The 22,050-nt window shown below is 37.0% G+C and overlaps 3 protein-coding genes across 4 annotated transcripts; 1 reads left to right on the top strand and 2 right to left on the bottom strand.

The window, feature by feature from the left end:
* Window positions 1-598: 598 nt before the first annotated feature.
* rida (reactive intermediate imine deaminase A homolog) lies at window positions 599-7,471 on the top strand. 2 transcript variants are annotated; one of them, XM_067426052.1, is made up of 6 exons: window positions 599-773; window positions 3,287-3,392; window positions 3,575-3,629; window positions 3,713-3,781; window positions 6,260-6,315; window positions 7,018-7,471. In XM_067426052.1, exons 1-6 carry the CDS (start codon window positions 709-711, stop codon window positions 7,075-7,077), a joined length of 411 nt encoding a protein of 136 aa, XP_067282153.1. In that variant the 5' UTR covers window positions 599-708; the 3' UTR covers window positions 7,078-7,471. The 2 variants fall into 2 exon arrangements, with proteins under 2 accessions (XP_067282153.1, XP_067282154.1); XM_067426053.1 differs by lacking the exon at window positions 599-773 and adding an exon at window positions 968-1,124.
* A 215-nt stretch (window positions 7,472-7,686) lies between these two features.
* Window positions 7,687-14,288, bottom strand: si:dkey-284p5.3 (uncharacterized protein LOC557830 homolog). Its single transcript, XM_067426054.1, has 4 exons — window positions 13,983-14,288; window positions 10,011-10,265; window positions 7,988-8,038; window positions 7,687-7,903 (listed from the first exon to the last, which is right to left on the bottom strand). The coding sequence occupies exons 1-4, from the start codon at window positions 14,059-14,061 to the stop codon at window positions 7,884-7,886; spliced, it is 405 nt and encodes a 134-aa protein (XP_067282155.1). The 5' UTR covers window positions 14,062-14,288; the 3' UTR covers window positions 7,687-7,883.
* Window positions 14,289-15,295: 1,007 nt separating this feature from the next.
* LOC137048116 (uncharacterized) lies at window positions 15,296-16,359 on the bottom strand. Its single transcript, XM_067426119.1, has one exon. It carries the CDS (start codon window positions 16,297-16,299, stop codon window positions 15,487-15,489), a length of 813 nt encoding a protein of 270 aa, XP_067282220.1. The 5' UTR covers window positions 16,300-16,359; the 3' UTR covers window positions 15,296-15,486.
* Window positions 16,360-22,050: the final 5,691 nt, after the last annotated feature.

Here is a 22,050-nt window from a genome sequence, read left to right as displayed (position 1 = left end):
TACTACAAAATTAATATAATGTATTTTTTCTCAGCTATAAAATATCAGATTCAAAAATTATATCTTTAATAAATTATTAAATTTGCTTATTTAGTAGTTACTATTAAAAAATGAAAGTGAAGTTACAAAAGCATAATATGATACTTTAATACTGATTTTAAGTATGAACACATTAAAAATTACAAATAATTTAGCGAAATTATATATATATATATATATATATATATATATATATATATATATATATATATATATATATATATATATATATATATATATATAATTATAGCCATTAAAACTCGACTCTACTTCCTTTTGTGTATGAACTTATAAACTGGTTACTCGAATTACCGTAATCATCCTATTACACGGAGCTCTGAACTCGGAACAAGTGCAAAGCAAACTACAAAATGTGTACATAAAGATCCGCAACAGGTTTTTTTACGTGTACTTCACCCTGGGAGACACTTCACCCTGTCTTCCAAATCTATCATTTAAATCTTTAATAATTATAGTGTCAAACTGTGGGAAATGTAAATGAATAGATTTGCAGGCTACACGCCTCTTTATGGTGGGTCGTTACGGTAGAAATCGGTGACGCCTACTGGAAGTGAATCTCTACAAACCTGCTTTTACACTCATCAGCTCACCTAGAAGTTAACTGACATTTCTGATTAACGGGTCTCGTTTGAATCTCAGTGTTCAAATATGTCTGCGGTTATTAGGAAGATCATTCACACTGCAGCAGCTCCTGCCGCGATCGGGCCCTACAGGTGAGAGTCTCTCTGCAGTCTTGACAAACGATGTTTATGTTCCTTAATAATAAACGCACACGTGTCATGCTCGTGCTCGTGCACATGGATGAGTATGTTTTAGCTTATAAACCGACAGCTTTAGCTACATTTAACAGTCTGTCTTGCCTTGAACAACAAAAGGCCTGACATAAGTTGCAGACAGTGCGTGAGTGCAATATTTGTTCGGGGCGTGTCTTTAGACAGGGCACTCAGCAACTTTGTGCTGGAGATTTTTGTGCAAATTTCCATATACTGTTTGGACGAGATGTCTTCTGTTCAAAGAAAAATCCCATATACAGCCAAAGCCCCTGTTAGACAGGGCATATACAGGTAAGATTCATGTCAACCAACTACTGTTATAGAAGTAACATTTAGATTACAAACTTTTTAAAATTGTATTAATAAAGTAAATAATAAAAAATAATAACAATTGGGATAGTATTGTGCATGTATTTATAATATTATTTTGGAACTGCTCCATACTACCACTGTTTTATCATTTTTAACACAGGGGGCTTTAACCCCCAATATAAAAAAGTTTCTCTGTAACACTAAATAACTTTAGTAACTTTGATTGAGTACTTGCAAATAAAAAATGGATTTTTTTGTTGCATTTAATTACTTGAAATTAGTCTACAATAGAAAGTACAATAGGGGTGTTTGCGTTTCAACCAATAGACAGTAAGAGGAGGTGTCATGATCATTGACTTGACCAGAGGTCAACCTGGTATGTTCAAACTGCAATTATTATGATTTTTTAAAAAATGTTTTTAAAAGAAGTTTAGCAAAGTCTGCAATTATTTGATCAAAAATGCCGTAAAAACTGTAATATTGAGAAATATTATTATAATTTAAAATAATCGTTTTATATTTTAATATATTGTAAATGTATATTATAAACGCATGATCACAGAAATCCTTCTAATATGCTGATTTGGTGCTTTTAATTATCCGTGTTAAAAAAAAAAAACTACTTAAAGGGGAGGCTCCGTGTTTTTTTTCTAGGCTTGGTTGTGTTTATTGGTTGTGTTCATTTAATGCATCCTTGCTGAATAAAAGTATTTTAATAAAAGTATGTTTTATGTTTCACACCTAGAATATTTTTTTTATCTTTTATTTTACTCCACGCCTTTGAATGATAACCACAAAAAATATTACTGTTTCAACATTGATTATAAAATAAGAAGAAAAAAAATGCAGCAAATCAGCATATTGTAATGATTTCTGAAGGATCTACTCTAAGAACACTAAGAACTGGAGTAATGGTGGTGTAAATTCAGCTTTGCCATCACAGGAATCAATCTATACACTTTACAATATATCAAAATAGAAAAGTTATTTTAAAATGTCAGAATATTGCAGTTTTACAGTATTTTTGCTCAAATAAATGCAGCATTGGTGAGCATAAGATCAAAAATCCATGTATATATTCCAAATTTCTGACAATACATTTAACTTTATGATCAGCTGATACATCATCCAGACCATGCAGCATAAATCAAGACAAGAGATCCGAATCAATGATCTTCAGTTTCCTTGCAGTTGCACAAACCACACTTATGTAAAAAGAACCAGCATTAACTCCATTATATAACTTTCTGAACTAGTCTTGTTTTAGACACATATTAACTTGGACTGTGATCACAGGCTGGACTTATACATTATCTTGTTGTTCTACATTGCCAGAGTACAGTGTGGTATCTTAAAACTAATTTTAGTTTATATACTATCCAGTTTATAATTAATATTATCTAAACTATTAAAATGAGATCTACCTTAAAGGGATAGCTCACCCTAAAATGAATATCTGCTTACCCCAAGGGCATCTGAGATGTAGGTGTGTGTGTTTCTTCAGTAGAACACAAATGAAGATTTTTAACTCACACCGTTGCTCTGTGCCAGTCATATAATGCATGTCAATGGGGTGTAATTCTATGAGAGTAAAGAAAACATGCACAAACAACTTCAAATTAAACCCTGAGGTTTGTGAGGAGACATTGTCTAAAGACACAAAATGATCGGTTTGTGCGAGAAACCGTTATGCCATATAGTGTATTTTGACCTCATCCAGCGGAAGTGATGGTGCGCAGTGACAGCTTTTCTACATAGTGTCGTATTTGAGGTAAATAATTATATTGTTCGGTTTCTTACACAAACCAATCGTTTTGTGTCTTAAGTCATCAATGTCTCCTCACGAGCCTCAGGGTTTATTTTGAAGTTGTTTGTGCATGTTTTTTTTTTTTTTACTCATAGAATTACACCCCATTGACATGCCCTGGGGGTAAGCAGATAAACATCACATTTTCATTTTTGGGTGAACTATCCCTTTAACAAGGCAAGAAAACTACATTGGTTAATACTGCAGTGTACTGGTTATACCAGCAGAAGGCAGAGGAGGACAACATTAGGGTATATGAGTAAAAATATATTTTTCTTCCAAAGTCGGAGTGCTAAATTATTTCCCATTTAAAAAATGTTGCTTCTACATTCAGCCAGGCTGTGTTGGTGGACCGCACCATGTACATCTCAGGACAGCTGGGAATGGACGTAGTATCAGGACAGTTGGTGGCGGGAGGAGTGCAGGCTCAGGCCAAACAGGTGACAAAGCATAGCACCTGTTAATAGTTCTTTACATTTTGATGAATATAGTTTGGAATAAAATAATCATTCACAATAACACGTATTAGAACTCATGCTGACACAAAAGTTTTATTACACAAAGCTAAAAAGCATTCTTAGTGCATATTTCAGTGTTTTTTTTCTTTCTTACAACTTTATAGGCCCTCATTAACATGGGGGAGATTCTAAAAGCCGCTGGATGTGGATATGAAAACGGTAAGTCAATGAGCATCACCTACATTACATGTCAGTTTCTTTTTATAGCTTTTCATTTTTGTTTTGTTTTTGTTTTTTTGCAGTTGTCAAGGCCACAGTGTTGTTGGTAGACATTAATGACTTCAATAACGTCAATGATGTTTACAAGCAGTGTGAGTATGAATGAAGGAGTCACGGTGGCAGAATTGACCACATGATGTTAAATTTATCCCTAAAAATACAACCACAGGTTTCCCTTACAGTTTTGGTCATTTTGGTAATACAGAAAACATCCTAATGTGTTAATTCTAAAAGTGTAGAAAAAAATAATCTCAAGGTTTCTGTGAATCCTTAAAAAGTATTAAATGTAAAGATAAGGCCTTAATTAGCATTAAAATGTCTTAAATCCAATTTTTAAAGATCTTAAACATGCAACTAAACTGACACAGCAGTAAAAACGTAGATTTCGTAATCACTCATTATTTTTTGAAATCATGCATAATTCATAAAAGTAAATTAAAACAGAAGTATATATATTATTTTCTTATCTCCAAATGTATTATTATTGTTAATATTATATATTTTCAGTATAAATAATATTTTCTTTTTTTTTTAAAGAAATATCCATTATTTATTTGTACTGCATATCTCTGTTGAGCAGGGTGATTATGTTTGTTCGCATTGAAGCTGATGGAAGTGATGTGCGGGTCTTAAACGGTATTTAAAAATATTATAAGTGTTGATACCTGATACCTGCGGTGTCAATTGCTGTGAAATTAAAAACAATCACTTTTTTGTACATACCATACCTAAAAAACCTTCCCTTCCCATCCTGCATTCTGGTGGAAATGCATTAAGCAAGTTATTGATTATTCAGATGTTACACAATGATGCCTCTGTGCAGCCCGGGGTATTTCCTCTTTAATACAAAGCTGATGTGTAATCCTATCCTGTCTGCGTGTAAAGAGATACAGTGCAATTCTGTGAAACGAAAGCCTTCTCTCTACGAAGACAACCCATCATCACTGCCTCCTACCTCACCAAACTTTCCATGATGTGACATGCAAACTTGCAGCGTCAACAAATACACAGATTCATCTCCATTATTTTACATTTAGAATTTTTTTTAGTACTATCGTTCTTGGTGTGAACGGCCCTAAAGGGTTAGTTCACCCAAAAATTCACATTAATTAATCAGACTCATGTCATTCCAAACCTGTAAGACCTTCGTTCATTATGATAACACAAATAAGATGGTTTTGATGAAATCTGACAGCTCTCTGACCCCTCCCATAGACTTTTAAGGTCCAGAAAGATAGTAAAGACATTGTTAAAATTGTCCATGTGACTCCAGTGGTTCATACTAAATTTTATGAAGCAACTAGAATACTTTTTTATTTTATGCGCAAAAACAAACAATAATGACTTTATTCAACAATCTCTTCTCTTACCTGTCAGTCTTGCACTATTTGGTTTGTTGGGCTATGCATAAAGCGGTTCTGGGTTTTTACGGCAAAATGCCGGCTCACTATTGGCCGAGCACGATCCCATCCCATTACATGCAAGCTTTGTGGTGTTTATGTGAATCATGTAGGAGACAAGATAAGAGATTGTTGAATTAAGTTGATATTTTTGTTTGTTTTTGCACACAAAAAGTAATGTTGAACCACTGGAGTCACATGGACTATTTTAACGATGTCTTTCCTACCTTTCTGGGCCTTGAAAGTTGCCATAACGATGCAGTTTATGGTGGGGTCAGAGAGCTTTAGGATTTCATCAAAAATATCTTCCTTTGTGTTCCGAAGATGAACGAAGGTCTTAAAGGTCCCGTTCTTCGAGATTCCATCTTTCAAACTTTAGTTAGTGTGTAATGTTGCTGTTAGAGCATAAATAATACCTGTAAAATTATAAAGCTCAAAGTTCAATGCCAGATATTTTATTTAACAGAAGTTCCCTTTCAAAGCCTACAGCGAATGGCCGGTTTGGACTACATCAGGAAGTGCAGGGATGTAATGACGTCACTAGAACCGTTTGTTGACTAACCCTCCGCCCAAAAGTACACGCATAGGGGGCGTGGTCTTGTTGCTCTCCCACGTGGAGAAGAGCGCGCTTTCATCTCCCCGTTATGGTAAGAGGCGGGACCTTTTCGGGCAAAGTGCGCTAAGCTGCTGTCCAATCACAACACGGGAAGCGCTGGCCCAATCAGAACTCGTTACGTATTTCTGAAGGAGGGACTTCATAGAACAAGGAAATCATCGGGCCGTTTTTAGGACAGAGAAAACAGCGCTGTTCAGATAAGTCAATTGTGTGAAAAATACTGTGTTTTTTACACGCGAAACATGAACTCGTTATATTGCACACTGTAAACATAATCAAAGCTTCGAAAACACGCGAATAATGGGACCTTTAAGGGTTTTGAAAGACATGAGGGTGAGTAATTAATGACAGCAATTTCATTTTTTGGTGAACTATCCCTTTAAGAAGCTGTTTTTTATGTCAAAAGAACTGCAGTAGTCAACCATAGCTAATAAACACAAGGTGTCAATTTTAACCTTACTGGCAGTTTTGTTTACTTTTGTCATCAGTAAAGAACCTAAGTTTCCCTTAATCTTACTTTATTTTTTTAATGTTTTTGTCCCCTTTCTCTTTAGTTTTCAAGAGCAATTTCCCAGCTAGAGCTGCCTATCAAGTAGCTGCGCTGCCCAGAGTAAGTATTAAATGCTGGTTAATTAGTGGTGTTTGCTAAAGCAACCAGCAATGATACACTACTGTTCAAAAGTTTGGAGTACTTTTTGTAAATAAAGAGGAAGTACTTTTATGCAGCAAAAACACATTAAATTGAAAAAGTGACAGTAAAGACATTTACAATGGTGATGTTGCAAAATATTTTATTTCAAATAAATGCTGTTCTACTGAACTTTCTATTAATCAAATAATCCTGAAAAAGACTGGAGTAAAGATGCTGAAAATTCACCTTTGCCATCATAGGAATAAATTACATTTTAAATTATATTAAAATAGAACACAATTTTAAACTAATATTTCATACTAAAACTTTTTACTGCATTTGTTATCAAATAAAAGTAGCCTTGCTGAGCATAAGCTTCTTTCAAAAAAGTACCGTTCCCCAAACTTTAGAACGGCAGTGTAAATATTGTATTTTAACATGAAACCAGGCCTAAATTGAGCTCTTTTTACCTCAGCCAATAAGAAACCCACATAACAACACCCTGGTAACCACCCTAGCATCATTTTACTGACTTTTGCATGACCACCACTCAAACTTTTTTCAGAAAATGTACAAATCTATCTGATTATATATGATTATAAACAATTAAGATATAAATATTGCAATGCAATACATTATTTGTATTAATACCACATTTTAATGCCACTTTCTGTTTTACAGGGGGGGCTTGTTGAGATTGAGGCAGTCGCTGTGTTGGGACCCATCACAGACGCCTCCTGACTATATGACTCAAGCATGCATCACAAATTGTAAATATAGTTAAAATATAGACAAACTGCATCCACGATTACAAAATCAGTCATACCTCCCATTACGTTACATGTTGGAATACAAGGGAAATCTCCAACAGAAAAAAAGCATTCCTTTCCGTGGGCAATATCTTCTGTTGTGTATTATTTTGTGAATTTACTGTTGATCTTTCATCATTATATTCATGTAATCTATAACAGCAAACAATCAGTTTAATTTCAACTTTATTTTTAAATCTCCTACAAATCTGTCATTTATCACACCACAAAAACAACATTTCCTCCATTTGCAAATTTCTGTTCACTCTGTTGTGTTTGTTGCAGGAAAACATTAGCATAAAACAAATAAAGGCCTATTTTTCAAATATTTTTTCCATTGTCATTTTAAATATATATAACAACCATGGATTTTACTGGTCAATAACAATTCAGTTGATTCAAATATTGCATAATATAATTATATAAATAAATCACATTTAATTTCACAATTTTCATATTTTCTTTGGCTTTTCGCATCTTTATCCAGGGGTAAAGCCACTAAAAAGAGGCACCAATATGAAATATTAATTAAACATTGAAATCTCGAACTAACGCCAGCTTTTATTGTTTACTTTTTGTTGGTATTCTGTGTATATGAAGACAGGCACAGTTGGTCTATTTCTTGGCAACGAACAAGCAATATCTAAATAATAAATAAACTAATGTTCTATATTGTTTTTTCAATCATTTCAAGTAGAATCCTGATTTTATTGTGGTTGAATCTGGATTGCTGCACACTTAACTATCTTCACCAGAGGCTGAAAGAGATGAAGTGGTATGGGAAATCAATAATTTATCCTCAGGATATGCTGGACTACTTGGAATTTTATTATCCTACTTACTGGGTGCTTCCTCTGGTGGGGAGGAATCTGCCTGGTCCCCAATTGTGTTTTCTGTGGAAATAAAGATTTATCTAATTCATTCATTCATAATTTAGGTTTAAACAAAAATTTGAAACAATGAGAATCGACCAAAAGAACTATGGTTATAGATTAAAAGAATGCACTACTTCTAATTCAATTATTTATTGCACAGGTTTTCAAACTCCTGAGGCTTAAAAAAAAATGGGTCGCTAGGATGAGATTTATATAGATTATCATCCTTAGCGACCCATTTTTTGGGGGTCGGATTGCTGATATTATATATATATATATATATATAAAACCCCTCCCGTTCGAACCGCCCGCCCGCTCCAAGCAGGACTCGAACCCAGGATGTGGTTAATGCTTCCAGAGTTCCTCCATGGGACTTGAGACCAGTGTGTGGCAAAGATGTCGCCCATTAGCATTGGCACACATTTCACTACAAATAATTGAATTCTGGTCTTCCAATCACTTCCATGCCACAGGTGAATAAAATTTAGCACCTAGACATGCAGATGCTTATACCATCTTTTGTGAAAGAATCGGTCGCTTTCAGCAGCTCAATGAACTCAATGAAGTGTGGTACCATGACTGGATTTAAGTCCTTAAATTAAATTTCCCTACTACTAAATATTCCACAGGCATCTCAGCCACAAAGTGGTAGGCTATGTAAAATCTCAGAACAGGGTCAGCACATGCTCAGGCACACAGTGCAGAAGTAGCCAACTTTCTGCAAGTCAATAGTTACAGATCTTCAAACTTTGTTTAGCCTTCAGATTAGCTCAAGAACAGTGCATAGAGAACTTAATGGAATGAGTTTCCATGGCCAGGTTGCTGCATCCACGCCTTACATCACCAAGTGCAATGCAAGTTGTTGGATGCAGTGGTGTAAAGCACGCAGCCACTGGACTTTAGAGGAGAGGAGACATGTTCTCTGGAGTGACAAATCATGCTTCTCTATCCGGCAATCCAATGGACGAGTCTAGGTTTGGCAGTTAGAAAAATGGCACTTGCCTGATTGCATTGTGCCAAGTGTAAAGTTTGGTGCAGATGGGATTATGGTGTATGTGTGAAGTTCCAGTAAAAGGAACACTTAATGCTTCAGCATACCAAGATTTCCATAATTTCAAGCTCCCAACTTTAAGGGGAACAGTTTGGCAATGGCCCCTTCCTGTTCCAACATTACTGCGCACCAGTGTACAAAGCAAGGTTTATAAAGACATGGATGAGCCAGTTTAATGTGGAAGAACTTGACTGGCCTCAACTCGATAGAACACCTTTGGAATTAATTAGAGCGGAGACTGCGAGTCAGGCCTTCTCGTCCAACACAAATGCACTTGTAGAATAATGGTCAAAAATTCCCATAAACGCACTCCTAAATCTTAAAAAAAAGGGTGAACCAACTGCATATTAAACCACATATATTTGTATGGCTTCACTTGATTGCATGTAAATGGTTGTATATAGGCTACTGTATGAGTCACGTCAATAATATTATTATTTTTAAGTTTGAAAACCATTAATTTCTTCAATATTCACATCATCACAAAATGAAACCTGTCGGTCTTACTGGAACCTGGTTTTAGTAGCCAAAACCCTACTTGTCTTTCTCAAGTTTAGCTCTCCTATACTTGTCAGACCACCAGATGGAAGGAATGTCGTATGATAGAAATCCCTAGTTCAATAACAAAGGCTGGAAAGTGAAACAAGGCAGATTAGTGTCGTACTCCTTGGTCATGGAACAGTTACACTTCAGGTTTTATTACCAATTTAAACCACTACTTTCACTTGAGGTGTAAAGTTAAGTATAAATGTGTATAATGGTGCTTTAACTTTTTAAAATGATACAACGGTATTTCAGGAAGTCTTCATGGCTAAAAGAGAATGTGCAAGGTGTTTTGCATCTAGAGATAAGTCCCTTGAAACTACCAAAACCATTTGCATACACAAGCACAAAACACAAGGTATACTGTCCCTTAATCTTGAGACGTCTGAAACATACCACTTGGTGCAGGTGCTTGTGCTGGTTCTTCAGTATTTTCAGCTGTCATGGAGGGGTTGGATTCAGCAGGTTCAGACGTGATGTCCTCAGCAGCAGCTGCTTCTGGTTCACTGTGAGCAACTACAGCTGTAGAGCTCTGTATTTCCTCTGAGGGAACAGGAGCTGCACTGGATGTCTGTGGAGATTCCTTGGCATGGGTTTGGTCTGGAATTGTCTCAGTGTCTGCTGCAGGACCACCGTTTTTGCTACTTGTCCCTTAGAGATCAAGACAAATATTTTGACCAAGTTTAAAACCATAAAAAATGATTACTTGCAATAAAAATAAACAGGAACTTAAATGAAATAAAATATCTGAAAAACCTAAACTTTTCAAAAAGTTGCAGACTAAGGTTGGGAATTTTCCAATACTGGAATCGAATTCTTACAGGGTTAGTTCACCCAAAAATTAAATTCATGTCATTAATGACTCACCTTCATTTCGTTCCACACCCGTAAGATCTTCGTTCATCTTCGGAACACGGTTTAAGATAATTTATATTTAGTCTGAGAGCTTTTTGTCCCTGAAAATGTATGTACGGTGTACTGTCCTATATCCAGAACGACCAGAAAGGTAACAAAAACATCATCAAAGTAGTCCATATGTGACATAAGTGGGTTAGTTAGAATTTCTATAAGCATTGAAAATACATTTTGGTCCAAAAATAACAAAAACTACGACTTTATACAGCATTGTCTTCTCTTCCGGGGTCTGTTGTCAATCCGTGTTAACAACTTCACAGTGATGCTACTGACTTGGTATTCGGGTTCAAATAAAGATGGCTGCGCAAAAAAATGCAAGTCTTCCTCTGTGTCGAAATCCTTAGACATGTTTGCGAATGTTTTTTTTGTTTACAGCTCCCTCAGACTATAAATGAAGCTCGGGCGCACCACATAACATGTCAGCAGCGTCACTGCAGAGTCACAAATGCGGATTGAAAACAGACCCGGAAGAGAAGACAATGCTGAATAAAGTCGTAGTTTTTGTTATTTTTGGACCAAAATATATTTTCGATGCTTCAAGAAATTCTAACTAACTAACTGATGTCACATATGGACTACTTTGATGATGTTATTATTACATTTCTGGTCCTTCTGGACAAGATCAAAATACCGTACATACATTTTCAATGGAGGGACAGAAAGCTCTCAGACTAAAAACTTGATCTTAAACTTGTTCCGAAGATGAACGGAAGTCTTACGGGTGTAGAACAACATGAGGGTGCGTCATTAATGACATAATTTCCCTTTTTGGGTGAATTAACCCTTTAAGGCCAGGAAGATTGATTCTTGATTTCTGTGAGCGCATTTTAACATGGTTTTAAACCATTTAAACCAAGAAGACACATGAAATAACTCAGTTCGGCACTCATTCGCTGTTTTCTGAGCTGGGCACATCTGAGCGCGAGCACACAAAGCTGCTTCTCATATAGTGCATACGGAATTGAGTTCTCTTTTGTGTCTTCTTGCTTCTTGATTAATACCCACAAAATTATGACAAAATACCCTCATAAACATGTTTTTAGAAATAGGGCTTATTCAACTTCTTTCCTACATTTAGATATGTGGGCAAATTAATTTTGCATGCATTGTTTTAGTTTCCAATGTTGCCAGCTAGCATGTCCAGAGCATAGACCGTAAAAAAATATGGACGACTCGACATCATCCGTTTCCGCTTGGCAGATTTGAAGCTTTCAGGCGGCCTTGCACGGCACGGACATCTTGGGACCGAGTCTGCGCAGTAGCGATTTCGGGACCGGAGTTGCGCAGTAGAGAGCAGGAAGTACAGCAGGAAGTACAGTCGCGATATCAAAAGCCCGCCCACACTCTCGCAGATGCAGAACAATTAATAATGTTGGTGTGAAATAAACAGTTATGGAAATGTAGAAATTAAAGCTAAAGCTCTAATCTGCTCCCAAAAATTCCGACAAAAGTCCGTTAGTGCCTCAGTGACAACTTCACTCAGAGAAGCTGTCAGTCTCAGCTGTCAATCATGACGTCACACCCCCGTTTTTATAGCATCAAATAACTAACTCAAAGTAAACTTATTTTAAAAACGAACACTTGAAATGAAATCATCGTGATGATAACTGCCTTCAGTGACATAAACTAACTTTGGGGAAAAAATTTTGAAGTGTAATTTTATTATTTAGTTTGCCTCGCGTCCATTAGAAAACACAGAGGGGTGGCTATACTGGGACCGGTCACCGGGGGGCGATCGAGGCGCGAAAGCTTCAGTAAATGAGAGGGAGACTGCAGGCTTGGTCCAGAGTAAAAGTGATCCAAAAAAAACCCCCACCTAATTCTTCTTGTGGCCTGTGTATTCACAACGAGTACAGATTAAGACTAGGTGATTTCCTAGGCAGATATTGGGACTATATTACGTAGAAACACAGGCGAAGCACTGCTACTTAGGCGCAGAGATATCACACAACACTTTGCGATCGCTCAACAGCCGGAGAAGGTGAGGATGAGAGCCATGATATCTTCTACGCCCAAGTAGCAGTGCTTCACCTGTGTTTCTACGTAATATAGCAATAAAAGGTTAAATAAGCCCTATTTCTTAAAACGGTGGAGTGTTCCTTTACATTAAAATTTTAATCTTCCAGTATAGTTCAGTATACTCAGCCCTGTAAAACACATTTTACTATATTTAAATAATTTCCACAGAATTCACATTAACAGAAATATGAAAAACATCTGTTATGTCCTTTCTCTCTACTCATATTCTGTGTATCGAGTGTCAATAAGGTACAAGACACACACTGACATCCTGGTTAAATAATAAAAACTAATGTGACAACAGCTGCTGAAGAAACTAGATGTATTAAAACAGGCCAACCAGCAAAGGTTTATGACATCAGCCATCTGTGATCTAAAGTACACAACATTTACATGAAACATTCTTCTCAGCCCCGGGACAACACACTTTGTTTAAATGTCACCATGGGTAGATTGACATGCATCACCACACTCGAAGGAGCACCTGAGGTGTGGAGGACCTCCACTGGTCACCCAAATGTTTTCCCTCAAATTCCAAGAAATCTCCATAGAAACACTGATGGTTCAGGAAACAAACAGCAACAAAACAAAATAAAAATTTCCCTAATTTGTTTGACAAATTTAATTTAGTACAATTCGATTCAAAAATCTATTCAAATGCTTTTGCTATTTGTATAGCACTATTTAAAACGCATATCAGTTGATGAATCATGTTCATGAGATTGTAATGCAATCAACAAAATGTTGTTAAAATGCATGTAAACATAAAGGAAAGAGTTTGCATTTTAGGTGATCTGTCCTGTAGTGTGTAATTTTGTCTCTCACCTCAATGCAACACCAATGTTATGCATTTGTATCCAGTGAACTTTACCACTATAAATAAAAAGATCTGTCAAAAGCTAAATATAAAATGTAAATATAATATGGCATCATAAAAATTGCAATGCATGTGGTTATAAATTAACTGTAAATAGTGCTCCTAATGAACCATCCTTAAAACATAAAACATCCTTTTTCTTGAAACTTTCATTCTAATGATTTATGATCTGGGCAAGGTGTTTAACCTTAGGTTTCTCCAGTGTAATGTATACTGTCAATTTCTCTATGAGAAACACTGGAGTCAAGTAGATCTAAACTTCATGGCGGGCTGATGACAGCATTCTAGATAACGATCTGGGTGTCGTACACAAATGTTGGGGTTCAGTTTCAAGTTAGGGTGACCCAAAGTCCGAAAAGTAACTAAGATTGCAATCTTCATCTCACTTAAGCATCTACAATGAATTTTAGCATGTGTCTACATGACATCTATAACATGAACAAAACCCACCACATGCCTAAAAAAAAAAATTCTTCCTTCAGCTCATGAAACGACTTGCAAATTAATATTTGACCAAATATAGCACAAATGTGAATTTTTGGCCTGTATAGTCTCACCTGATGTGCTCCCATCTTGTTTGGTGTTGGGTCGCGTTGTGTCTTGAGCTGTGGTCTGAGTGCTGGTAGTGCATCCCATCGTGTCTTCCTCAGTCAGTGAAGTCAAGCACTTTTGGTGAGCGTTGTCGTGCCCAGCGGAGCACCGACTTCAAGTGCAGGAAGACTAATTAAACGCGTACTCGATAGAGACTGCAGTCATTCCCTAAACAGGTAATACATTGGGTGTATCTGAGTGTGTATGAGTGGCGGTCATATGCAAACCTGCCCTTATTCGCGGTAACAGGTCACCGTTCAATGCAATGTTAAACCATCAGTGAACTCCTCCTGTCTTCTTTGATTAAAATGATAAATAATTTTTTAAGAAATGATCGGTAATATTTTAACCTGAGTTCTAACCACATACAAAATTATATAAATCCGAAAACATCCGTTAAATAAAAAATAAAATGTATTCTAACTTAAAATATAACATCACGTAGTCCATATGTAATGATTTTGGCGACATCTACAGGTGACGTCTGGAGTAGCACTGGCTAATTACCCAACCTCACGTGTCATTATGATTAAATGTACAAATAAATGTCATGTCAAAAAAGTCATGTTAAAGTCAATATTGTGGCGCTTTACAATGTATAACTATGGTGGATAATGTCAGTGCACAGAAAATGCTAGGCTAGGATGTCCTTGTAAAACGTAGGCTAGGCTACTGCTTTTTTATTATATTAGGTAGGCTAATTGAGTTGGCTTTTGTTCTTTTAAGATTAGAATAGTTTCTTGGTTTAAAATTGTATAATTTTATCAGCTTTATAAATGTCTAACCCCACTGTAAAACAAATGTAGGTCTCTAATTGAACAGTTTCTGACTTAGGCCTACATCTAATATTTTTAGTTGGCCAAATTGCATTTCTGTGAAATAAATTGCATCAAGTCACAGAATTTTTTTTTGGCCAACTACGTTGGACGTTAGATGAGATCAGTCACTAGAAAATTTTCAATTGGAGACATGAATTATTTTTAAAAATAATTGTACAGTCAAAGCTATGACCTTTTCTGATTTCATTATTCCAACCATTTTGTTAATTTCCTCAAGTCTAGGTCTATATTTAGAGCCATAAGGCAGTGTCCTTTCCTTTGACAAGTTACCGCGATAACTGTATATTTTAATCCATGATAATATTTTCTGGGGTCAAACTGCCCCAAAATAAGGATGGATCACACTTGGCTACAAAGAGTTCCCATAATGAGTTGCAAAACAAACATTTGATATGCTTTTTTAATACAATATAGAATTTAATCTATTTTATACACACATGAATTAGCTATAGGCCTATGAATGAAAGTGCTTTTCACATAGGCTACAAACACAACATTTATTCAACTAGGCCATCATTATGAAATAAATAAACAAATCTTCAGACATACAATAAGGCAGCACACAAAGAATTAAAGAGCTGGAAATTCTTAACCAAATGTAATTTATATACAACTAGGCCTACGGGTTTCCTTACATCTTTTTAAGCAGAAGGCCATAAGGGCGGATTGAACTTTCCACAATTTCCTTCTCTTTCTTAGCCGATGTGCCTTCAGGGATGGGGACCAACCAAATGTCCTTGTTCTTGATTTCCCTCTTCTCGGGGTTGATTCTGTTCTGCATGATGACTTTGTAAGTCTTTCCATTCTTTTGCGAAGTGAAGTTGGTTTGCGCAAACACGTCTGCTACGTTGATGTCTGGAGATGAATAAATCCCTCTCCCGTAAGCGTGTAGACCGTCTCCTGCTATATACTGAGACCGTATGATGCCCTCAGCCCCCTGGAAATCGGTACCGTAGTAGGAGACTGGCCACTCACCGGGCGCGGAATGGCTCCTCCATCCATCTGTTCCCAGCCAAGCGTTTCCATCCGGGTACTTGTCTTGCACATTCAGCGCGAAGCGCATCCACCCATAGGGGCGCTTGTACGGTTCATCCCCGCGCACGCAGGCATCATACTCTGGCTCTGACATGTTCGTGAAGTCAAAGTCAAACTTGGGATCAAAAAAGTCATCTGAAATCACAAATAACTCCTTCCGGAGAGAAAAGCTCGCGCTTTCGAATTCCTGGATTTCTTGTGCTTTTTTCTCATCACCAAAAAACAAGCGCGTCAGAGTAGAAGTCAGACAAGTCACTGGTTGGGTTTCATTTTTAAGAAGGGCAAGAGTTGTCAGGTTTGCAATTTGCAGTGTAATGGCTCCTAAATCCTCACAGTCTGACTGCAGTTTCACAGTGACTCCCAGAACGGCAGAGAGCGCCTCGGTCAAGATATATTTGTCCACCTCCATCGCGTTAATCGAACTTATCAAGATTTTCTGATCTGTTTTGAGACACCGTGTAACAAAGTGTTTCAGTCTTAATACTGAGAATGGGTACCCAGATTTGTCACATATATGTCCTGCTTATTTAGCACACCTGATTCCGATCATCATCTCATTTAGGGCGCGCCTTAAGAATTGAACTGTGTGTGACAGACAGAGACAAACACAATGGCCCTCATTTATCACAATTGCATAGGCCTACACCAAATTTCCAGCATACACCTTGCGTACACCCAAACCCACGGTGACTTTGAGATTTATCAACATGGACGTTGGCGTACAGCACGCTCAAATCTAACTATACTGACCTTACCTTTTATCAGTCTCTTCTCTCTTCTTTCTCTACAAATGTCTTGAAGGGGGGATTTTGAAATCCACTGCCGCTTCAATATACCTGTATATATTTATATCCTAATTAACTTCATAATCAAAACTTTAATCAATATTTATCCTGTATTATTATAATGATTCTATCCAGTTATGATTTTGTTTTAGTTTCTTGTTTTCTAAAGTGTGTATTTGGTCTCTGAGGAGTGACTGAGGGTCTGGCCTAGAGATGTGTGATGTGTCACTAAACTGGCAACAAGGTCGTGTGTTTGGATTTGAGGTATCACACACCCCTAACATGTCAGGAGTGGAGTAACAGCGTTTGCTCACTTAGCCCGGCTTCCAGATATGAAATATGGATTTGTCTTTCATTTAATTTATTATGTTTTATTCCTTTTATATTTCCTTTTACTGAAACACTAAAGACTCAAGATGAATATTGCCTGTACTATTGTGTGTCCCTCTCACTAAATGAAAGCACATGTTATCAGTATGTTTTGGTAAGAACTGGTTAGAACTGGAGCTTAATCAGCTCCAACCTTGGAGAGACTGTGTATCTGTGTATGTGCGCAATATTCTATGTTACAGATCAGAATGGTGTTCAATGGGCACCCTAAGAGATGGGTGGACTTGTTGTTCTGGGCAAGCTGGCGCCTGCTCCAGATCTGGAAGGTCACTGCGGGCCTAATTCTGGGTGAAAGCATCAACAAGTGACACGTCAGTGGAAACGTGCATCAGATTAACTGACTCGAGTGGAAATTTACCATGACTGTGCATTGGCTCTGAGCCAATCAGAACCATCCACATTGCAGTAATGACGTGGATAAGACCTTGAAAACGGTATAACTGTTGGGACAATTGTATGTACGATAGGGCGAGGCAACGAGACGGTGAGAGAGGGAGCGCGGCCTACGAACTCCTTGTGAGACTTGAAGCTGGCTTCTGCTTTTGAAACTGCAAACTATTCTTAAGTAAATTTTTCTTTTATTTAATTGCAATCCTGACTCTGTCTTCATTTCTTCACTACTGGTCCTGGGTCATAAGCTGTTAACCCCTAACAGTTTTGGTGGAGGATGCACGGGCAATCATTCCTTGGTGACACCCCTGGCAAAACAACAAATAAGGTAGTAGAAAGCTTTAATTACTTGGATAGGGTTATCTGATTGGAAGAGATGGTAAAGGGGAACGAGAGAGCTTCACTTCGATAGGAGTGAGGAGTTGATTATACTTGTGTGATAGTATAAAGTAAAGTCGCTGATGGCATCGTTACTGTTAACGGTAGAAGGCAGCGCATTGAAGCGTACTCAAGAAAGGGGGCCCCGGTGGGCATTTAGTGCGGTCACTACCCCTACAGGAGTACGTCCCTGGAACGGTGTGTGAGTCCAGTAGGCATCGCAAACCTGCGCTATCTCTTCCATCTCAGATAAGGGGATCCCCGAACTTAGAGTTTAGAAATTAGTGAATCAGGCAGTCAGGGAATAAAATATTAGTTATTAGTTAAACAAAATAAAAATAGATTCAGGAGTTGTTTGCCAGGGATGCATCTGGAACGATCCCGAGTAAAATATAAATTGTGACCCAAATTGGCACGGACCAGTATGTGTGACGTTTTCGTACAAGTGTCCTTTGCAGTTTCATCACGCAGAAGCCACAGCTGTGTTGGGTAAAGATCGCCGCCTCCATCTCTTGCTGTTTCGGTGAGTATGAACTTTGACTAACATATGGCTGATAATTGTGAGATGATCAGTAACTTGATCAGTCTTGATAATATGTTGAAATGAAAGAGAGCAAATGCTGTAACTAGCGTTGCTCTGAAGCCCTCACTTAAAAGAAATTTGCAGAACATTTTAATAAAAAATTTTTTTTTTTAAACATGGCAGCAAGGTTTTAATTCTGATTGAAAAGTTAAATAGCAACCTGACTTGCTACAAACAAAGAGTGCTTATTAATGAATTTGTAAAATGAGTGGGGTTTAACCCCTGTAAGAAAAATCCCAGAAGATTACTGAGGGATGGTATAGTCTAACTGCCAAACGTAATAACGTCTGAAATTACTGGAATCGAGGTGTAGTCTGAAAAAAGGGCTTGAGATTGTTTTTGAAAAAGCGAAAACGCCAAGATGTGTGAGCAGCCAGTCTTATCTGCCCCCTCCCCTCTCGCGCGCTCTTCTCTTCTCTGTCCGAGCGAGTGCCGCTTTAGGCACCGACTGACAGACTGGGAACTAGACTGAAACATGCCAGTTGCTAAATGACAGAGTGTTTTAATTGTGGTCAGCAGGGCCATTTTGTATGTAACTGTAACCACCCACCCATAAGGTGTAGAAATGGTGGCAAATCAGTCCATCAGACTAAATTTTGTAGATGAAACAAAGTAAGAAAGTAACAAAGAAGTGGCTTACACTCTGTCTAACAAAATAATGAAATATGAATTTAACGACTTTAGTTATTATTTTTGAAGGAAAGATCTATGATAATTAATTAAAATTATGAGGTAAAATTAAAGACAATGACCGAAAAACATGTGAGGTGAGAAAATATATAAACAGTGACATTAGAGGTTTAAATGACAGGTTTATAAAAAAGGTGCTTCCTGTTCCTCTTTTCTGATAAAGTTAATTTGTCTGAATGTTGGTAATAACAGTTTTTATCAAATAAATTGGGGTTAATATGTTAAAAACCCTAGATGCTGGTGTTTTGGTTTCAAAAAGATAAGCTGGTGCAGAGCTCTAATAAAACAATTCGCTTATCTGAATCTGGCCCCCACCATTTCTGGTGCTATGGCCAAACTTGAAAGAGTAACAGAGACTTAATCTGAGAAATGTATAGTTTCTAAATTAATTGTATGGGAAAAAGACAAATAAAATTATGATTAATTAAAATTGTGATCTCTGTCTAAGGATAGAGTATAAAGGAAATGTTTGATGTCTTATATGAAAACAATTTTAATTTCTAGCCAGATCTTATGCTGAGCTAGTGTGAGTAGTATAAAGTTTATGAAAACACAGTGAACTATCCTGAATAACTCGGAGTCTCTCTCTCATTCAAAACCAGCTCAATGCTGTTATCTGAGCCTGTGTCATAGGTGATAAGAGATTTATAGTAAAAGCACAGTGCATCAGTTGAAAATCATAGAGACAGTGATTTGTTAAAAAGAGTGAAAGTGCCATTAGGAGGGCAATAATAAAGGTATCAAATGTTTTTAAATACAGAATTTTAATGAATTGAAATTTTTAAATAAATTATCCCATGACCAGTGACATCTTTGTCTAATCTTAGCCGCCACCATGCACAGGACCAATGGATCAGGTCAGAGTCAACATGCAGGACATTAAATTGAGTGGACAGTGGTTATGGCTAAATTCACTGAGTATAATCTACGCATTATGTTGCGGTTTGGAAGATGTAATTGGTATCAGTGATTAAGTGTTATGATTAACCTGTCTCCATGTTCTACTTATAGTAAGCAGACTAAATGGCTCTGGTGACTCTTGAATGCACTTTCCCCAAGGCTCCAGAAAAACATCTGATCCACTTTAAGGGTCAAAGATCTCAAGCGATGACCAATGTGAATGAGGGTGATTCGCCTAAGACGGGTAAGATCCTCTTTTGGCCAGCAGGGGGACGACCTAAGACATGGGGGTCACCGCCATTGGGCACTTCCAAGAAGGGAGGTGTTTTATGTGAGGTGTGTATGAGAGTTGAACCGATGTCTGTGAGGCCAGCAGCATCAGTAAGGGGGGACGCTGTGGTTGTAGGGGCCGAGAGTCCAGACAGGACACAGCAGGGCCTGCCCTAATAATGGCTCCTCCATACCGCTCACTCAAGTACCGCACTGTTTGTGAATGCCAGGGAAGACCCTGAGTGAAAGTTATGATGGTAAAGGTCATTCAAGAGCCAGCTGAGACCATGAGGTGATTGTCAATAACTTTGTGGAGACCAGAACAAAAATGCATTAACTGAATCAGTAAAACTGTGATATTGAACTAATATTTCCATATCATGAGTTTAATCCTGCAGGTCATTAGATATGGCAGTGGAGAATTTGAAGGCATGGTGGTGTCTAAAGATAAGAACAGCTGTTGAAGTTTAAAGAGGAGGTCTGGATAACAAAAGGTATTTAACTAAAGTAACTTGAAGAAAATAATTCATAGCATAACTTATTTTGAGATGATTATATATCTCTAATTGGAAAGTTAAACATTTACATTTCTGATACAAATTTATTCTTTAAGGATAAACTTTGTGAAGGTTAAAAATTAATGAATTTAATAAAAGAGACTATCCGTGTAAGAGAGAGAGAGAGACTGCTTGAGAAGCAGTGATGGTGCTCTGTCTGTTATCGTCGTGCTAAAGCTGAAACTAAACAAAAGCAATGATATCAGAGCCAAAACAACCCAGCTGACTTCTCTAAAAATGAAGGAATAATGAACAGACATGATTTGAAAATTGGTTAAGAAACCAAGAACTGATATTAAATAATTTTTAGTTAAACACTAAAAACAAATTTTGAGAATGAGCAATTCAAAATTATATGTTTAATGTGCGTATGTTTGTTGATGACTGCACTTTATGTTTTGTATGTGTTGGTTTGTGAAACTGTTCTGTCCTGATAGTGTGTGTGAGGTCATTAACCTCTGGAATGAGTGTCTATCATTACAGATGGGTTAAGGCAAACGACAACTTTTAAAGAAACTGCTAATTCTGAAGGAATCTGGAAAAGTTGATCCAGAACATGGGACGAGCTTTAAGTGGACTGGTATCCAGCTCTGTCCGTTACTGGTAATTATGACTAATTTTGTCATTTATGATGCTGATTTGAATTAATCTCTGGATTAGTTGAAGTGGAATTATAAAGTTAAAGATTGCCGTTTCTTAATGGGTTAAAAACCTGTGTCCAAATTTAACTGAGGGTTTAAATTGAAATATTCAATTGATTAGAAATGGTAAACATAAATGTTAGAAACTTGACGGCAGAGACAAAGTGACAAATTGGCTGAAGTCACTATCTGAATTATCCAGAGATTCCCTCAGATTTCTGAAGGCAGAAGGGCGACCAAAAAGATAATTTCTAAAAGAAAAAGTTTGATTTTTGTTTTTTATTTGTTTCATCCCTTAAATGGATGCAGGACATTAGATGTCTAGTAATAATGTCTAATTAATGTTAAAGGAGCAAGTGACTTTAAGTTTTTCGGTGTGACTGGGATTGAAAGATGAATAAAATAATATTTTGGTTTCTGTAGAGCAGTAGAGATGAGACTGAAACAATAATGATCACATGGTGCATCTGCACTGGAGACTTACTATTTTGATAAAGAATAATCTGACAAGTTAAAACGAGAGAGAAATAGCCCTAAAGATTAATGTTGTTGAAATAAAACTTCTGACAGAATTTA

The sequence above is a fragment of the Pseudorasbora parva genome, chromosome 19 (assembly GCF_024679245.1).
Source record: "Pseudorasbora parva isolate DD20220531a chromosome 19, ASM2467924v1, whole genome shotgun sequence".
NCBI classification, from domain to species: Eukaryota; Metazoa; Chordata; class Actinopteri; order Cypriniformes; family Gobionidae; genus Pseudorasbora; species Pseudorasbora parva.
The sequence above is the reverse complement of the archived record's forward strand: the minus strand, read 5'-3'. Positions and strand labels throughout refer to the sequence as shown.